General features: G+C 35.7%; 1 protein-coding gene across 1 annotated transcript; it reads right to left on the reverse strand.

Annotated features, from left to right (window-relative positions):
- Nucleotides 1-10169: 10169 nt before the first annotated feature.
- LOC111783869 (beta-Amyrin Synthase 1-like) lies at nucleotides 10170-13994 on the reverse strand. The gene is given in 13 exon segments (XM_023664702.1): nucleotides 10170-10437; nucleotides 10513-10596; nucleotides 10672-11074; nucleotides 11170-11216; nucleotides 11312-11371; nucleotides 11462-11560; nucleotides 11644-11766; nucleotides 11831-11950; nucleotides 12130-12243; nucleotides 12338-12526; nucleotides 13089-13340; nucleotides 13430-13708; nucleotides 13782-13994. Coding segments are annotated over 13 exon segments (2094 nt in total). The 3' UTR covers nucleotides 10170-10326.
- Between the last annotated feature and the right edge of the window lie 3681 nt (nucleotides 13995-17675).

Here is a 17675-nt window from a genome sequence, read left to right on the forward strand (position 1 = left end):
TTTCAACGTGCGGAATTCCTTTCACCATTTGTTTCGTAGACAGGTTTCTTAAAGCCTCAAAATTCAAATGCCCATATCTAGCATGCCACAACCAAGAATCTTCAGACAACTTACCAAGTAGACATGTTGGTTTCGTTGTTTTGAGGCCTANCCATATCTAGCATGCCACAACCAAGAATCTTCAGACAACTTACCAAGTAGACATGTTGGTTTCGTTGTTTTGAGGCCTATTGTATATAGCCTATTTCTTGACCGCTTCACTTTTGCCAAGAACTCCTTTGCCTTTGTGAAAATGACAAGTAAACCATATTCGATCTCAACTTTAATGCCCTGTTCATCCAATTGTCCTAAACTTATAATGTTACTTTTAAGTTTAGGAATGAAATATACATCGGAAAGGATACAGTGATCTCCATTTTCACATTGCAACATCACATCTCCACATCTTTTTATCTCTACAAGTGATCCATCTCCGAACTTCACCGTGCCGGTCACTGACTCGTTCAATTCCGAGAACCAACTTCGACAACCAGTCATATGATTGCTGGCTCCCGTATCTAGGAACCAAGTGTTGTTTTTCTTCTCAATTTCTTCCGGGACAACCTTCTCTTCATAAAGAGCCATCTCCGTCAACTCTGGTGAACCGAGAGTTCGGACTTCACAAACTTGTGCTGTAAGTAAGTCTGGTTCATACTCACCACCTTGCATCTCAGTCAAGTGCGCCTAATCCTCTCTTTTCTTCGATCTACAGTGGGATGCATAATGGCCAATCTTTTGACAATTATAACACTTCATCTTCCGACATTCTGAGGCATAGTGGCCTAGGCCTTGACAATTGTAGCATTTTACCTTTCTCTTGTCACCCTTCTTCTCTTGATGTAACGAGTCGTTTCCATGTCCATGACCTCTCCCTCTCCAGCGACCACTGGGACCTCGCCCTCGGCTATGGCCTCCATTGTCGCTACGTTTTTCCTCGAACATTGAACTTTCACCTTTGCCTTTCGATTCTTTTGCTTTCCATTCTCCTTGAGTCAATAAAACATGCTCAGCATTCTCTTTGTTGCCACTANATAAAACATGCTCAGCGTTCTCTTTGTTGCCACTAATCCGTTCCTCGTATGCTTTAAGACGGCCGATGACTTCCTCCATGGTCATCACCTTTAAATCGGCAAATTGCTCTATTGCCTATGCGATATGAAGAAACTTAGAAGGTATTGACTTAGGTCAACTAACACAAAGAAGATAGAGTTCACTCAACGATTGCCTTTGGGTGCGGAGAAATTTTTTCACCAAGTATGCCTCTTCAAACTTATNAGTACGTATTTTATTAACAACTCCTGTCAACCTTGCTGCATAATCATCAATAGTCTCGGACTCCTTCATATTCATAATTTCAAACTCAATCTTCAGAGTTTGGATCTTTGCCTCCTTTACACGTTCAGCACCGACATGGATAGTTTTTAACGTCTGCATGCTTCTTTTGCTATCACTTTCTCTGCTAACAAAAACAACATCTCCTCAGGGATTGCTTGATAGATAGTTGCTAAGGCCATTTGATCCTTTCTTTCATCAAGATTATCCAGAGACTCAGTTGATTCGATTGCGTCCCACACCCCTTGAGCACGCAAATAGACCTTCATCTTCATAGCCCATGCTAAGTAGTTGGTTCTCGATAACGTCGGGTATTGGAGTGATACCAGACCTTCCTTTGTTGTAGACTTTGATGACATGATCTTTGGCATGTAACTTGGCTCTAATATCAAATGTCAGAAACCACTCATACAACTAAGAGAGGAACCAACTTACTCCTCTTATTTAACTTGTTACACAGTACATATATAGACAGAATAGCTACACAATAATAACGGCTAATAACTTTCCTTAACCGCTAAACTTCCTTTAACCGCTAAACTTCCCTTAACTGACATAATTTGACATACAAATAGTAAATACAAATGAATTACAGTTAATACAAGATTAAATAAACTAACCGGTACTCGATATTGAGTAGAAACAAAATATTCTATACTCCTAGAGATGGGCTCCACCAACCTAACAATTAAATTTGGACAATAATTATGAAATTATTTTCTAACAGTCTCTTTAAGTCTTAAGCTTCCGACTTTTGGAACACTTAATTCATTTCCACAATTACCCCTGCAAAGTAGTATAAAATCCAACTTCTCCCACACCCAAACATCACACCACCCCAACAAAGCAACAATTTTCCATACCAAATCTCTCAAAACCATGGCAGAAGAAGAGCAAGGCCATCATCACCACCACCTTCACCTNATGTGCCACAGGGTAGCTCACTTAGGCCACAGAGCCCAGGGATGGTGGAGAGCTAACACCATAGTACCCCTACATTTTGAGCCATTTTCATTCTACCAGGTGTAGACATGATTTTGGAGAGTGGTCATATGGTGTCGTGCATTGTCTGTCCGGTGTTTGATTGACACCAAACTTGGCGAGCATTCATATTTCATATGGACGGGCTTAACTCCCGAACCGCATGCCCAAATTTCTTCCGAAACCCCGACTTTTGAGGTTAAGGCTCGGGGCCCTACCCGGCCCTTCAACGAGCCTATCTTGTCTTTCATGTCTATTCTAATGTCTTTGTCTTGTTATGTCTCAACTTGTCCTCAATGCCCACTTTGCGTGGTAGTGTGTTGGATGGTGCATCGTCCTCCTCGATCGCATCATGGCACTCTTCTATATTGGCCCGCATATGGCCGGATGGGTGTCTCTTGAGGGACGTCGCTTTGCTTGCCATGATGTGAGGGTCACAACCTACTCTCTTCATAGTATGGTTGTGACACGGTTCTCCAACGAAATTGTGCCATGTTTCACTCACCAACTCTGCTGCACTTCTCCGTATGTTGGGTGACGCGTGGCGGCGATTCTCTCTCTCCTCCTGCATGTTTTCAATTTTCCAGATCATTAGGATTTTCACGTTTTCGATCTATTTGCTTCGAATTTTTTTATCTTCCAATCTATAACCCAAATCAACAAAGTTTCTTCACGAACATTGTAGATCTCATATTTTGCTCATACAATATAATTTTCTTATTATTCGATTTTGAATTTGGGAAAAAATACGGGTTCTTACTTAAAATCGCATTTTCTTGAAACTCTTATTCCAACGAGAATATTGGCCAACTTCACTCCAAAACTTAAGGAGATAACACTGATGAGGGTATGAGTCCAAGAATCAGAACAAAAAACGCCGCTAACACACAAAAATCTTGATAAACATTTCGATCTAGACATTCGTGGACTAACCTAAAGTTCTTGGACGTTCTTGATGAAATAGGAAGGTGCAATTTGTGAGAGCACCATGTCAACGTTTAGGTGGAAATGTCACTGTTAATGAAAGAATGAGTGATTGAATGGTTGATGAGAACATTGTATTATGAAGAGCAAGAAGGCTCTATATATAAAGAATATAAAAAGATATTAAAAATTCTACTTAAAAATATGCATAAAATCTGTAACAAACCAGTAGATCAAATCAAAACTAAATCATCTCCTAACGATAAGGCTGTTAGTGAAAGAATGAGTGATTGAATGGTTGATGAGAAGCTTGTATTATGAAGAGCAAGAAGGCTCTATACATAGAGAATATAAAAATATATTAAAAATTCTACTTAAAAATCTGCAAAAAATCTGGTAACAAACCAGTAGATCAAATCAAAACTAAATCATCTCCTAATTATAAGGAGATTTAATCGGATACTAACTGACAACAATCTTAAAAAAACACGTGATCTTTAACACTTCTTCTTGTATAGATGCTGCGAACTCCAAGCTTTTTCCTGAACACCCATCTTACTCCAATTATCTTTCTGTTTAGAGGTCAATCAACCAACTCCCAGGTTTTGTTTTTCTCGATCATCGAAAGCTCCTCCTCTGACAGGTGCATCATCAACCAAAGCATCTTGTCGTTCATCTTCAGACTCTTCTTGTCGTTCATCTTTAGACTCTTCTATTTGTTCATCTTCAGACTCTTCTAACATGCTACCAAAGAGTAAATTGTTTGGTGCATTAGAAATCTTATTCACCTTCGTCAGTTCTTCCCAATTTCATTGCTCATTTCCAGCAAAATGAACATCTCGGCTCACAATAACACGACTAGTGTATGGTGGAAAAATTTTGTAAGCTTTAGATATAGTGCTATACCCAACAAAGATGCCAGCTTGTGCCTTTTTGTCAAGCTTATCACGCTTGACTTGTGAAATGTAAGTGAAGCAAAGACACCCAAATACTCTAAGGAACTTTAAAGAAGATTTGTAACCATACAAAACTTCAAATGATGTCATGTCCTTCACAGCTTTTGTTGAAATTCGATTTTGCAAGCACACAATAGTGTTTGCTACTTTGCCTCAAAAGCATTTTGGAAGATCCTTCTCATGAAGCATGCATCTCGTCATCTCCATAATGAATCTATTCCTCCTTTCACTTACGTCATTCTATTGAGGAGTGAATGGTGCTGTCAATTGATGTTCAACTCCAACCTCTTCACAAAACCTGTTAAAAGTTTATGAAGTGTATTCCTTGCCATTATCTGATCTTATAGTCTGAATCAAGCATGCACTTTCATTCTCAACTCTGGCTTTGAATTTCCAAAATACACCTGCAACTTCTGACTTTTGCTTCAGCAAGAAGATCACACATTCTTGTTAGATCATCAATAAAAAAAATGTAATAAATATTACCATTTAATGATGGTGTTCGCTGAGGATCAGTATGAACCAGCTGCAGCTTTTTTTAGACTCTCCATGCCTGTTTAGGAAAGGGTTGCCTATGTTGCTTCCCAAAATTACAAGCACGGAAAAGAGGCATGTCATCAACAATGTCAACGAGTTCTTCTACCAGCTTCTTTGACTACATATGAAGCAAACCTCGATGATGAAAGTGCCAAGTCTTTTGTGCCAAATTTCAGTGGCACTAGCTCTGGATATAAAGGTCATCCGCTCTTTCTCCATTGAATTTAGAGCAAAGCTTTTTCTTTTCATTTTGACATTGAACAAGTCTTTGCCACTAACATCTCTGATCAAACACTGCTTATTCTCAAACAACACTTTATAGCCTTTATCAAGTAACTGACCAACACTTGAGAGATTTTGATCAATGTTAGGTACAAATAAAACATCTGGAATAAATTTTGTAGCTTTATAGCTTGTTATAGCTACTGTGTCTTTTCCCTTGACTTCCAAGTGTTCACCATTGTCAATCATCACTCTCTTGACTTCAGTGTCTCTTAATTCCTCAAAAAACTCATTGTCATATGTCATGTTATTTATTGTAACGACTCGAAATTTTCTACTTAATTTAAGGTCGCTACTATATACGTACCATAAACATTAAATGCGGAAGACTTCATTTAAATTCCATAAAACATAATCTTTATCTTAAAACATAGCCATGGACTTACGTGTTTCGAAAACATCTTTAAAACGACACAACAAAAGACTAAATAAAATGAATAAGAGTTTAAGTTTTAAAAAACATCTTATTCTAGCCTAAGACTAAGAAAATAAATACCACTACCCTATGCATGCACCATTATCTCGAGTTGTGATGCCGTCGTCAACCGTATAGGAGTGCCTTGTCTTAACCTGAAAAAAGTAAAGTAGCACGAGGCTTGAGTATTTCTAGAATACTCAGTAAGTGACCCCCTATCGGGGTTATGCAACAATCACATGCAATGAAATGATGGGACCTATCTTTCATTTCGTTTCGTTTCGTTTCGTTTCGTTTCGTTTTCCCTACGGTGTAATCCTAACAGGTAATCGTGGACGTGTACCATATACTCTACACGCAGCCCATACGTGCGAGTATGGGCTCACCAGCTAGTTCGCACACCGCTGGGCCACTGTCCCTAGCCGGTGGGCATGCTCTGGGGGCCCACCGGGACCCGTTAAAACTAGAACCGTCACGGCAGCGCTATGCAAAGCATAACGATCGTTGTCCTGCCATTGGATGTACGCGTCCGTACCCTCGTGATGGGATAGGGGTATCTCCCCAAATGCATGAGCACACAATATGCATGAGGTCCCACTAGTCCTATAGTTATCATTAATGAACATAACCCCCTGTCACGTTTTCATGCTTACATGTCATTCTCATTCTCATTTCTTTACATATCATACATATTCCTAACAGGGTTATGTTTCATGCAATTTACCGTATTTCATGTCATACAATTCATGCAGTTACATTCAAATATTCATACAAACAAGCCATAATCGTTCAAGGACCACACATCGTTACATGCATTACACATCACATCAGACTAAAAGCATCCATTCACGCTCACATAACTACGTACTTAAGCACAATAATCTAGCATACAATGCATCATATAATAAACAAGTCATAACATAAACACTTCATAGTCATACGGTTCTCTAACTTACCATAGCCCTAACGTTCTTATACCTATCACAGACATATCATTACGTAACGTATCTTAGTCATATCATCACCAGAACGTATCCTAACGCCATCGTTCTATCAATCTATCACAAACCTATCCCTTTCTACCCATAACCTAACTGTATTCTTTCATCAATCTCTCCTATCCATAGCACTCCGGTATGTAACCTAACCTTAACGTTTCATGAACGTATCTTACTCCTATTGTTACATTTCGTTTTGTGCATCCTTCTTGTATCCTATCCAAACATCTCCTAGAGCACATCGTACCATAATTATTATCATACAATCCACATATTATAACATAACATAACATATAGGAAGCATATCGATCCACAGACAATTCACACATATCAATATATTGACACGTGCAGAACTATAGGGCACGTGTCAACATCAAATATAACCATGCCGATAGTAAGGTCACTTACCTGGTTAGCTTAAGTCGTTGTCACGAATATATCCTTAATGAAAGTTCGATTCCGTCCTTTGAAATCCAAGTCAACCTACGTGAGCCCATGACATTAGTTTCAAGTTTGAACTCTATAAAATTATTTCTCTCATTTACATTGTTAAAATTCTGATATTTACTGTTAGACAAAATTGGATGGAGTTCCATGCCCTCTAATATTTTCCATTTTATTTTTAAATTCTGTTCAACCAATCTTTCCTCAATCTTCCCTCTTCCTCTCTAATATTTCCTATTTTATTTTTAAATTCTCTTCAACCANCATTTTATTTTTAAATTCTGTTCAACCAATCTTTCCTCAATCTTCCCTCTTCCTCTCTAATATTTCCTATTTTATTTTTAAATTCTCTTCAACCAATCTTTCCTCAATCTTCCCTCTTCCTCTGTAATTATTTTCACTATAACTAGATATTATTGGCAATTTTGTTAATCTATTCCTACTCCCAAATCTTCCCTTCTTTTTTTTTTTTTTTCTTTTCTTTTCCCAGTGTTCTCTATTTCCATCTCTATTTCATTTTTTCTTATTTCCTTTGTCTTCCTCCTGGTTTAGTTAACAATTATGTTCTTAGCTTTTAATTTAATCGATTCATTTGGTTATATTCTTTTCCTATAATTCATATAAAGTTTAGTCACTCACCGGATTCCACAATCCCGTTCTAAGGCCGGAGAATAGTAGGGAAGACACTAGTGGTGGTTCGAAACCGGTTCGTGAGGAAAAAGGAATTTTGAACTACGAAAGATTAGTATTCAAACTCATTGAGTTTTAATACTTTTGAACATGCTAGCTAATTTACTATAATTGATGTACTTAGAGTGCCTGAGATCCAAATTGCTTCTGCACGTGTTATAGTAACACCATCACTTTTGGGCTTCCCCTCCAGGTTTTTAAAACGCTCTGCTATGGAAATGTTTCTATACCCTTATAAAGAATGATTTGTTATCCTTCCCAACAGATGTGGGATCTCACAATACTGTAACGACCCTAGATTTTCACTTACCAAGAGTTTCTACCGTTATCATCATCTATACTCATATGTGAAATTAAACGTTTAAAACTTCATCATAAAACATAAACTTCATCTTAAAATACTACTATGGACTTATGTGTTCAAAAACATCTTTTAAATGATCCAACTTAATACTAAATAAATAAATAAACGTTAAACTTCAAAACACCATATTCTAACCTAAGCGTGAGAAAATAAGTACAACAACCCTATGCATGTGACATGGTCTCTAATTTTGATGTCGTCGTCAGCCTTACAAGGATGTCTTGCCTTTACCTGAAATAGAAGTAGCACACGGTTTGAGTATTTTTAAAAATACTCAGTAAGTGACCCCACTATTGGGGTCGGGAAATGCAAACACAAAAAACTCATGATTTAGGAACCTATCATTTAAAAACCATGATAAGGGTGATCTCCCGTCTGAAAAAATTGGATGTATAGTACTTCCCTCCACACGGACCACACATGCAAGCGTGGATCTCTTGGCGGTTCGCACCCCCTAGACCCATCATAATCGAGCTAGTTGACCGTAGCAACGTCCAGAGGTCAACAGACCCTTGAGAGTCATGCGAGGTATCATCATCATCATCATCATCATCATCATCATCATCATCATAGCGTACGCATTCATACTCATCATCATAAATGGGGAAGTATCCCAATGTATATGTATATACAAAATGCATGCGGTCCCTATAGTTTTCATCTTTAAATCATCTTCGTATCACAACTCTATACACCGTTCATATATTACTCTAAGTAACATGTAGGTGTTGGTCTTCATACGCTCATCATCATTAACTTCAACTAGGGTTGTATCTTTAGAAAAATAAATCATCGTCATAATGCATCATGACATTCAATACATGCACATCATCTTGATATGGAATAATATCATGTTAAACCATCTCATCATCATACAATCTTACGTCATCATATTAACATACATCATCATCATTATGTCGTCATCATCATCATGTACATCATCATAATATCATACATCATCCTCATGACATCGTCATCATGTCATCATCATACAATATCATCATAATATCATCATCATATCTTCATCAAATAATGTCATTATAATATCATACATCCTTATCATTATGTCATCGTCATCATATCATCATCAAATAACGTCATCATAATATCAAACATCAACATATAAAGCATAAATGACACGTACAAGAACCACTAAGCACGTGTCGTCATATATAAAGACAAGTCTTCCAACCGAGCTGATTGTAAGATCACTTACTTGGTTGGCCTTATACAAAGTTTCTATCTAATTCTGAACTAGCTTGTCTTTGTCCCTCGAATTCTTTTCCACTTGTACCGTGGTGCTTCAACTGTGACGATCTCTTCTTAAAGACAATCATTCCATTACTAATCAGAACTCATGGAGAATTTCTACGGTGGTGCTGTTGTATAATTGCTAAGATGTGAGGAAAACTTTTATGGTATACAAGAAGAAATTTGATTTTTTTTTTATTATTTATTTATTATTATTATTATTATATTATTTTTTTTTTTGTTTTTGAGGGGAATGAGGAGGAAGTTTTATGAGTGCGGGATTGAGGAATGTTACAACATTTTTTTTTTTGTTACAATCGAGCTAGGCTTAGTCGAATAGGGTAGTGTGACTCGTGCCCAACCTAGTGGAGATAACTAAGGGTCTCCTAAACAGGACCTCTAAGTCGTAAATCTGTTCTTGAGCTGGAGAGTGTGGACCACATAAGTTGACCTCGTAGCTAACCGACACACAGGGGATCGCAACCCCAAATTTTATTGGTGGTATGGTCCCGTGGAAGGGTTGTTAGCTACCCTCCACGAATGATGTTTAGAGAGCTTTACAGATTCGATCCAACCCTATTGACCCCTCAGTTTTACTTATGAGGTCGTACCTCAATTTAGGACACTGATCATTCACTGCATAAGTAACGTAAGCCACCTAAGTTGTATAAAATAATGATTTAGGACCTAGTATGTACTCCCTAGAACCCAAAGTAAAGGCCATAGATACTTACCAGGTTAAGGACGTGAAAAGAGCCTACAAGTAGGTTGATTACAGAGTATTCTTATAATCATCTCTTTCTACATTTTTTTAGGTGAATGATGTCGCTAATATAGGCAAGAGAGTGTATGGGAGTCATGAAGCCACAGAGAAGTGACCTGGGGCATTTACAAATTCGTATAGTAATGCTTAGCTATATCATACATTTTGTACCCCATAAAATTCTTTTATGAAATTTCATATACCACATGAACATTGTTTATCTCTTATTACAAGCTTTCATGGTATAATCGGTTGGTCTCTCCCTTAATTTCGAGTATCGAGTGACATGTATAGTATATGGAAATGTAATGAATAAAAGTGGAAAGCATGTTACATAAATTTGGTTGAAACTATGGCAATGAAACCATATTACAAAACTCTGCAAGTGCCCACAATGGGAATACGTTCCTATACAGTCCATAGTGTAGCATGCAATTGTTTAGAAATACTCCACCTATCTCCTGCATACAAATAACTCTCTCTTTTAGTATCATAAAGGTTATAGTTTAACCAAAACACACATTACAATAGCATACCTGTTGAGGGTAATCACCATCCTCCAGTTGAGAATTAATCAATAGCTTTGCTGCACGGTGAAGAGGAGTTGGGTCTCTCTTTTCCTACATACATACATCATTTCTTTATTTTATATATAAGCTTTACATAATTATAAAGTAAAAGATGGTAAAACAAACCTGCTGAGAATGGATCAAAGCCATTAAAGCAAAAGAAGTTTGAACGAGATTGGAAGAATTTCCTGGAAGAGGAATGTATTTCTTCTGCGTACATGAAATGTGACTCTCTCCCCACCCACCATCTGGACATTGAATTTTAAGAAGAAACTCCACACCTTTTCGTATGGTTGAGGAATTATGGTAAGTGTTTCCAGTTGCCACTAATCCTTTTATAGCGAAGTATGTTGCATAAATGTGACAAATTCCCCAATTACCATACCACGATCCATCCTCTTTCTGCGTTTCTTCCATATATTTCACTGCTTTACTTAAAAACGTTTCTATCTCTTTCTTTCTGTGATTTGGAAATAGTTTCGTAAACAGAACAAGTGCTTGTACCGACGATGACGTGCATTCTACATATCTAATTTTACCAAAACAAACCAAATAATAATCAGTTCAATGTCATTTATCCGTATGTAATATGTTTCAAGTAATATTCTTAAATTGTCTACTTACTCGAGCTCCAATACCGTATATTCTAAGAATTCTACGGGATTCAATAGCTGAAAAATAATTATATTAATTAGTTGTGATGACTTATTATGTATTTAAGTATTGCTTCACAAAATAGTTATATATGGAATAAGGCTTCAGCTACCTCAAACCACGATGGTACAACTCCGGTAGGCTCCCAAGCTGGAACTCCACCATTTTTTGCCTATTTATTTGACAACAAAATTCAGCAATTCATCCCCAAGTTGACAAGAAAAAGATAATTCTAACTCAAATTCGAAATTACAATCCTTACTTGGAGGGATAGTAGGACATTCACAGCTTCAAAAAGCCATTGTGGTTCCATGGGATCTCCTACGATGTTGGAAGGCATGGTCGAAAATCTCAAACAACACTGACACGTCATTTATATATATATATATGAGAGATTAGTAATTTAATATCTTTTTTGAAAACTATGAAAACAAAATAAAATACCAGTAAATTTTCTCCGGTACAGTCAGAAAGTTGCCATCCATGATCTTGATCAGAGAATGTCCAACTTCCTTTTGATATGTGACGATACATACTTCGAAAATCACCGCAAGGATTCTCTCTAACCTTTATATTAGAATACATTTAAATAATATAAAAAATATTTATTCAAATTAAAAAAATTTAGTACCTGTGATTGTTTAATGAAGTCATGCCCTTTCTTAAGTGTCTCCGAGAATTCATGATGGAGATTTGTTGCAAGAAGTGCTTGAATGGCAAAAGCAACATCCCATGATTGACTACCAAAACTCTGCTCATGATTGACTATATGTTAGTCCTTTATATATTTCTCTTATTATTTGCTATGTATATTTATAACAATGTGTCATAAATCTATTTAAATGTTGGATTGAAATTGACATTTTAAGACCAAAGATTATATTTATTTATTTATAATTAGCAAAGTATTTAATGATGGGTAATGCTTACTTGCATCTTCATTCCATCTTCAGCAATCCATAAGTAATCTTTGATTCTAGCAAGATGTTTCTTATAAGCTTCTCCATTAGGATCATCAACCCAACAAGCAAGTGTAAACAATGGCTGCATGTTCAATACCCCTCCACCATATTAGCTCAATTACATTTATTCCTATAATGTTATTAACTATAAAAGAAAAAACAAGTATGAAATTAACCTTTTCAACGCATCCAATTGTAATGTAATGACTATTATGATCTTCATAATCCATATGACATTTAGCTACTTGAAGAGCTCTATTTCTTATCGTTTTAAAGGCCCAGCTATTAAGAATGGGTTCTCCAAAGTATTGAATAGCATCCCATGTGAGCTTCTGAAATAATGAACGTTCAAAGCATTTGTCTTCCTGCATGATCATATCCAATTCAATCAAAATAATCAAAGTCTCATACCGTACTTGAAATGGAAATGATAAATTTCTACACATAGAAATCTCAAACCTTTTGAAATGATGAATATTGATTTGTGTAGAAATTCTATAATCTCTTTACTTATGCATTTTTGTAGGGAGGATTGAATGGTTTAGGAACTTACCTTTGCACAATAATGGCGTGTTGGACTCCATTTAATGTGATTGTAAGGTTGAGTATAGATTTCTTGGCGTANAGCTCTATTTCTTATCGTTTTAAAGGCCCAGCTATTAAGAATGGGTTCTCCAAAGTATTGAATAGCATCCCATGTGAGCTTCTGAAATAATGAACGTTCAAAGCATTTGTCTTCCTGCATGATCATATCCAATTCAATCAAAATAATCAAAGTCTCATACCGTACTTGAAATGGAAATGATAAATTTCTACACATAGAAATCTCAAACCTTTTGAAATGATGAATATTGATTTGTGTAGAAATTCTATAATCTCTTTACTTATGCATTTTTGTAGGGAGGATTGAATGGTTTAGGAACTTACCTTTGCACAATAATGGCGTGTTGGACTCCATTTAATGTGATTGTAAGGTTGAGTATAGATTTCTTGGCGTAACTGAAGAATGAGAGGGGTAAGAGTTCCAACGAATCGCTTCCCAAATAAATACGACATAGGAAGAAGTGTCAATCTAGAATAGCAAAACAAACTTTGAGGAATGAAAGGAAGTAATTTTCCTAACAGCCAAAACTCTGGAGGCATAGGGTTTGCTCCCTCCCACTCCTAAACTCCCAGAATCTACATAGTTAAATTAGAAGTTTAGTTCGTTAAATTTGAGTTACGCGGTTTCAAATAAAATAGTATAGACGTATATAAATAGTACTAACCGAGAGCCAGATCTTTCCCCAGGAAGGTATATAAATAGCACCTCCATGATCTAGAATCCATTTTCGAGCTCTAAAACACTCATCCTTGTCAGGTTCTTCCCCCAACAAACGGAGTTGAATATAGTTAAAAACAGTGCAAAGCATACAACTTTGTCCCTCAATGTGCAATCCCCATCCACCATCTTGATTTTGATGACAATATGCATAGCGAAGGATTTCCTTTCGGTAGTGCTCTGAGAATATGTTGCGGAGATGTCCCGTAATATACAACGAAAATACCTGAAAAGAAAAGAAAAGGGTAATATTGTGGTAGAATTATATAAGATAAAATGAATAGAAAAAGGAAGAGTACCAGTGGAGGGAAGTAAAACATAGGGCCAGAGTTTTCAGCAGGCCAATGGCCATGGTGGCTTTGTAAGGCTGCAAAGAATTTGGTGGCTCTTCTCAGTGCAATGGTCACTGTTTCCTTCTTAATTAATGCTACTTTCTCGTCCCCATCTCTTCCTTCCTCCACTTTCACTACTGGAATTGTTTGCTTGAAATTTCTCTCTCTTAGAACCTGCATTCTCATAATATTCAATAACTTATTATAACTTCATTTCCAACCTACTCTCATTTGTTTTATTGTCCTCTTTAAATTTTCCTTTTTGAGAGTTCTCTTCAAGGTTTTTAAAACGTGTATATAATAGAAAGATTTCCATACAGTTATAAAAAATGTTTTATTCTCCTCTCCAACGAATGCGGGATCTCACAATCCACCTTACTTCGGGGCCAGCGTCCTCGCTGACACTCATTCCCTTTTTCAAATAATGTGGGACTCCCACCAATCTACCCCCTTCAAAGTCCAGCGTTCTTGCTGGCACACCACCTCGTGTCCACCTCCTATGGGGCTCAGCCTCCTCGCTGGCACATCGCCCCGTATTTGCCTCTAATACGATTTATAACAATTCAAGTCTACCGCTACCAGATATTATCTTCTTTGAGATTTTCCTTCTGAGTTTCCTCTCAAAGTTTTTAAAACGGATCTGTTAGGAAAAAGTTTCCACATTCTTATAAAAATGGATTCATTCTCCGCTCTAGCTTATGCAACTGGTGGTGAGTACGAATGGAATATGCAAATGGTAGGAAGATAGAGGAGCTACAATAAATTAAATTTCATATTTTTTAAACCTATCAAACTATATTTGATATCGGAAAAAATATATATTAAATAACTAAACACGGTAGTTATTCCCATTTAGATTTAAACTTAGGAAAGTAAAACACGACTAAAAAAAGGTTTAAAACTTAAAATAGATAAATACTTAAAATGATTTATGCAATCATTAAAGAAAACCTGAAATTTCCAAAAAAAGTTACTGCTGCATTGAACTTGGAAGCGATTCACATAAAAATTTTGGCGGGCTTCTTCCACTTCAGCTCGCTCTTCTGGAGTGCCTTCATCAACCTCAAAGTCCCACGTTTGTCTTCCCACGAAGTTATTGGAGCTGAACAAGTATGGATCGTTTGCTCCTTCTCCCAGCTTAAGTCTCCACATTTTCACTCTCGAAATTGTACCTTTTCACACAAATGTCTTTTTGTTATATAGACGAGGATATTACTTTTATGTGCCTCCGTATCAACGTCAACATTTTCACATATAAATAAAATCAAGAGAAAATAATCAATATTTTCATTATACTTCAAAAAAAAAAAAAAAAAAAAAAAAAAAAAAAAAAAAAAAAAAAAAAAAAAAAAAAAAAAAANCCAATGAATTATTAAAAAAATGATTAAAAAAATTTACTCTAAAGAGTTCTAATGTTCTATGTTGGTTCCGTTTGCATACATTATTATAACGATGCTTTTTTATTTTTTTTTTTTATTTTTTATTTTTTAAAGTGGAAGGTTTAATTATAACTATCACCTACTCCTAATAAATTCAATGTCCAACACAACCAACATTTATGTTGAATCGACAGAATTGGACTACAGCCTCAATTATTAGTCCACAAATTAGTTGGCATGTTCTATTACTTTCCAAAATAATCTGCATTCATTAAAAGGTGAAGATCTTTCCGGTGGAGATAGTCTTTAATCTGCATTTTCTTTTAAGTTTTTTATGTTCACAGATCGGGGTGAATTTCGCCTCGTACAAGTTGTTAGGATCGTACAATAATGCACACACTCGATCTAGATGAACACAAAGAAATAGGAGAGAAAAAATGCAATGAGGAATATTGGTAAAAGTTTATATTGATACTTCATGTATAACGACGGAGAAAGTACTTTTAAAGTTGTGTCTATGGGATATACATGTTTTCAATTTACTATATATAATTTTAACAGATATACTACTTACTATATATATCTCAGTTTTTTAATATAAATAGGGAGCATGCTCCATATTTCAACCGTTAGTTTGCACAGCCATAGAATTGGATACTTTTATGATATCGGCTCACGTAATGCCTACTATTGAGCATTAAGTCTTTAAAACCCTAATCTTTTCGATTTCAAAAAGCTCCATAATGTCTACTATTGAGTGTTAAGCGGTGCTCCCTCCATAGTACCTAACAAGTTTGCTACTATACATTATTTAAAGCTCTCACAATAATACCTGACAGGCTTGCTAAGCACAATCAAAGCTCTCATAATAGTATTGTTTATTATGTCAATAGTCATAGATGGTGACAACACACATCTCTTCTCTATAATAAGTAGACCCTTATCAATTGAGTTAGTTCGTTGTTCCCCAACTGTCCCTATGCAGTAATAATTGATGGGTTACCATTCTAGAAGTTAAGAGGGAAAAATAAAAGAAGGAAAAGAAAAGGAAAGAAAGGGCTTGAGGTTTCTTGGAAAAAAGTATAGAAAATCGATTTCAATCTTCAAATATGACAAGTTTGGAGCAATTTTTGGTCCAGCGTCGTTTAGAAAAAGTTGCTCAAAACGTTATTGTTTTTTTGTTATAAGCTTTTGAATCACCTAAATCGGTCTGAAATCGAAGGTATGATTTATGTGTTGGATGATGGAAGTACCACATCGACTAATTTAGGAAATTATCATGGGTTTATAATCTAATAATACACTCTCCATTGGTATGAGTCATTTTGGGGAAGCCCAAAGCAAAGCTACTAGAGCTTATATTCAAAGTGAACAATATCATACCATATAGGAGAGTCGTGTTCGTCTAACATTATGAATTTAAGTATTACTCATTTTGTTTATATTTGAACATTTAGGTGATGGGCATTTAGGTGATTTTTGCTTTTAAAAATTTATTTTAAATAAATCTTTTGAAGGAAGATGGGATAGAAAATGGTTCGAAATTTTTTTTAATTAAAGTTTAAGAACCTAAGAATGTAAAAACACATCTTTTGAATGCATTTATCTGTTTAAGAAATTGTGAGTCTTCTCAAACATGTTCAAATTTCAGCTCAATCTAACCGGTTGAATGGGATGATACAGATAATAATGGACGTTATAGAATTCAAATCTGATTTTCTTCGATGGCTATTATGTAATTAAGTAGAACTTTATAGGCATTTTTGTAATATGCTACTTTTTATTATTTTAATATTTTTTCTAAAAAAATCTGATTTTTTTTTTTTTTTTTTTTATTTAACCCTCATTGGTCATTTCTTCAATTCTAAAAGTTTCTTAAAAATGAGAAAAATGACATTTTCCTCCTTTTTGCTTACTTTTTCTTTTCTAATCCTTCTCCAAATGCCTTTTTTAACTCCTTTAATGATTGATAATGTCTTTGAAATGACTTTTTTTTTAATCCATTAATTCATTTCCTTCGATCCTTTAGGTGCTATACTCCTTATTCTTATTTTAGGTGTTACATGGGCAGCTAATTCTTATTGTAGGTGTTACATCTCTAGTTCTAGTTCGATCGTGAAGTTTATTTGTAACAATCCGGAATTTTCTACTTGATTTAAGGTCACTACTGTATACATATCATAACATTGAATGCGGAAATACTTTATTTAAACTTTCATAAAACATAACATTTGAACTTAAAACACAGCCATGAACTTACGTGTTTTGAAAACATATTTAAAAACGACACAACAAAAGGCTAAATAAAATAAATAAACGTTTAAATTAAAAAACATCCTATTCTAAACCAAGTCTAAGAAAATAAATACGACTACCCTATGCATGTGCCATGGTCTTGAGTTGCAATGCGGTCGTCAGCCGTACAGGAATGCCTTGCCTTAACCTAAAAAATGTAGTAGCACATGGTTTGAGTATTTAAAGA

This window comes from Cucurbita pepo, unplaced genomic scaffold (genome assembly GCF_002806865.2).
Source record: "Cucurbita pepo subsp. pepo cultivar mu-cu-16 unplaced genomic scaffold, ASM280686v2 Cp4.1_scaffold000109, whole genome shotgun sequence".
Taxonomy (NCBI): domain Eukaryota; kingdom Viridiplantae; phylum Streptophyta; class Magnoliopsida; order Cucurbitales; family Cucurbitaceae; genus Cucurbita; species Cucurbita pepo.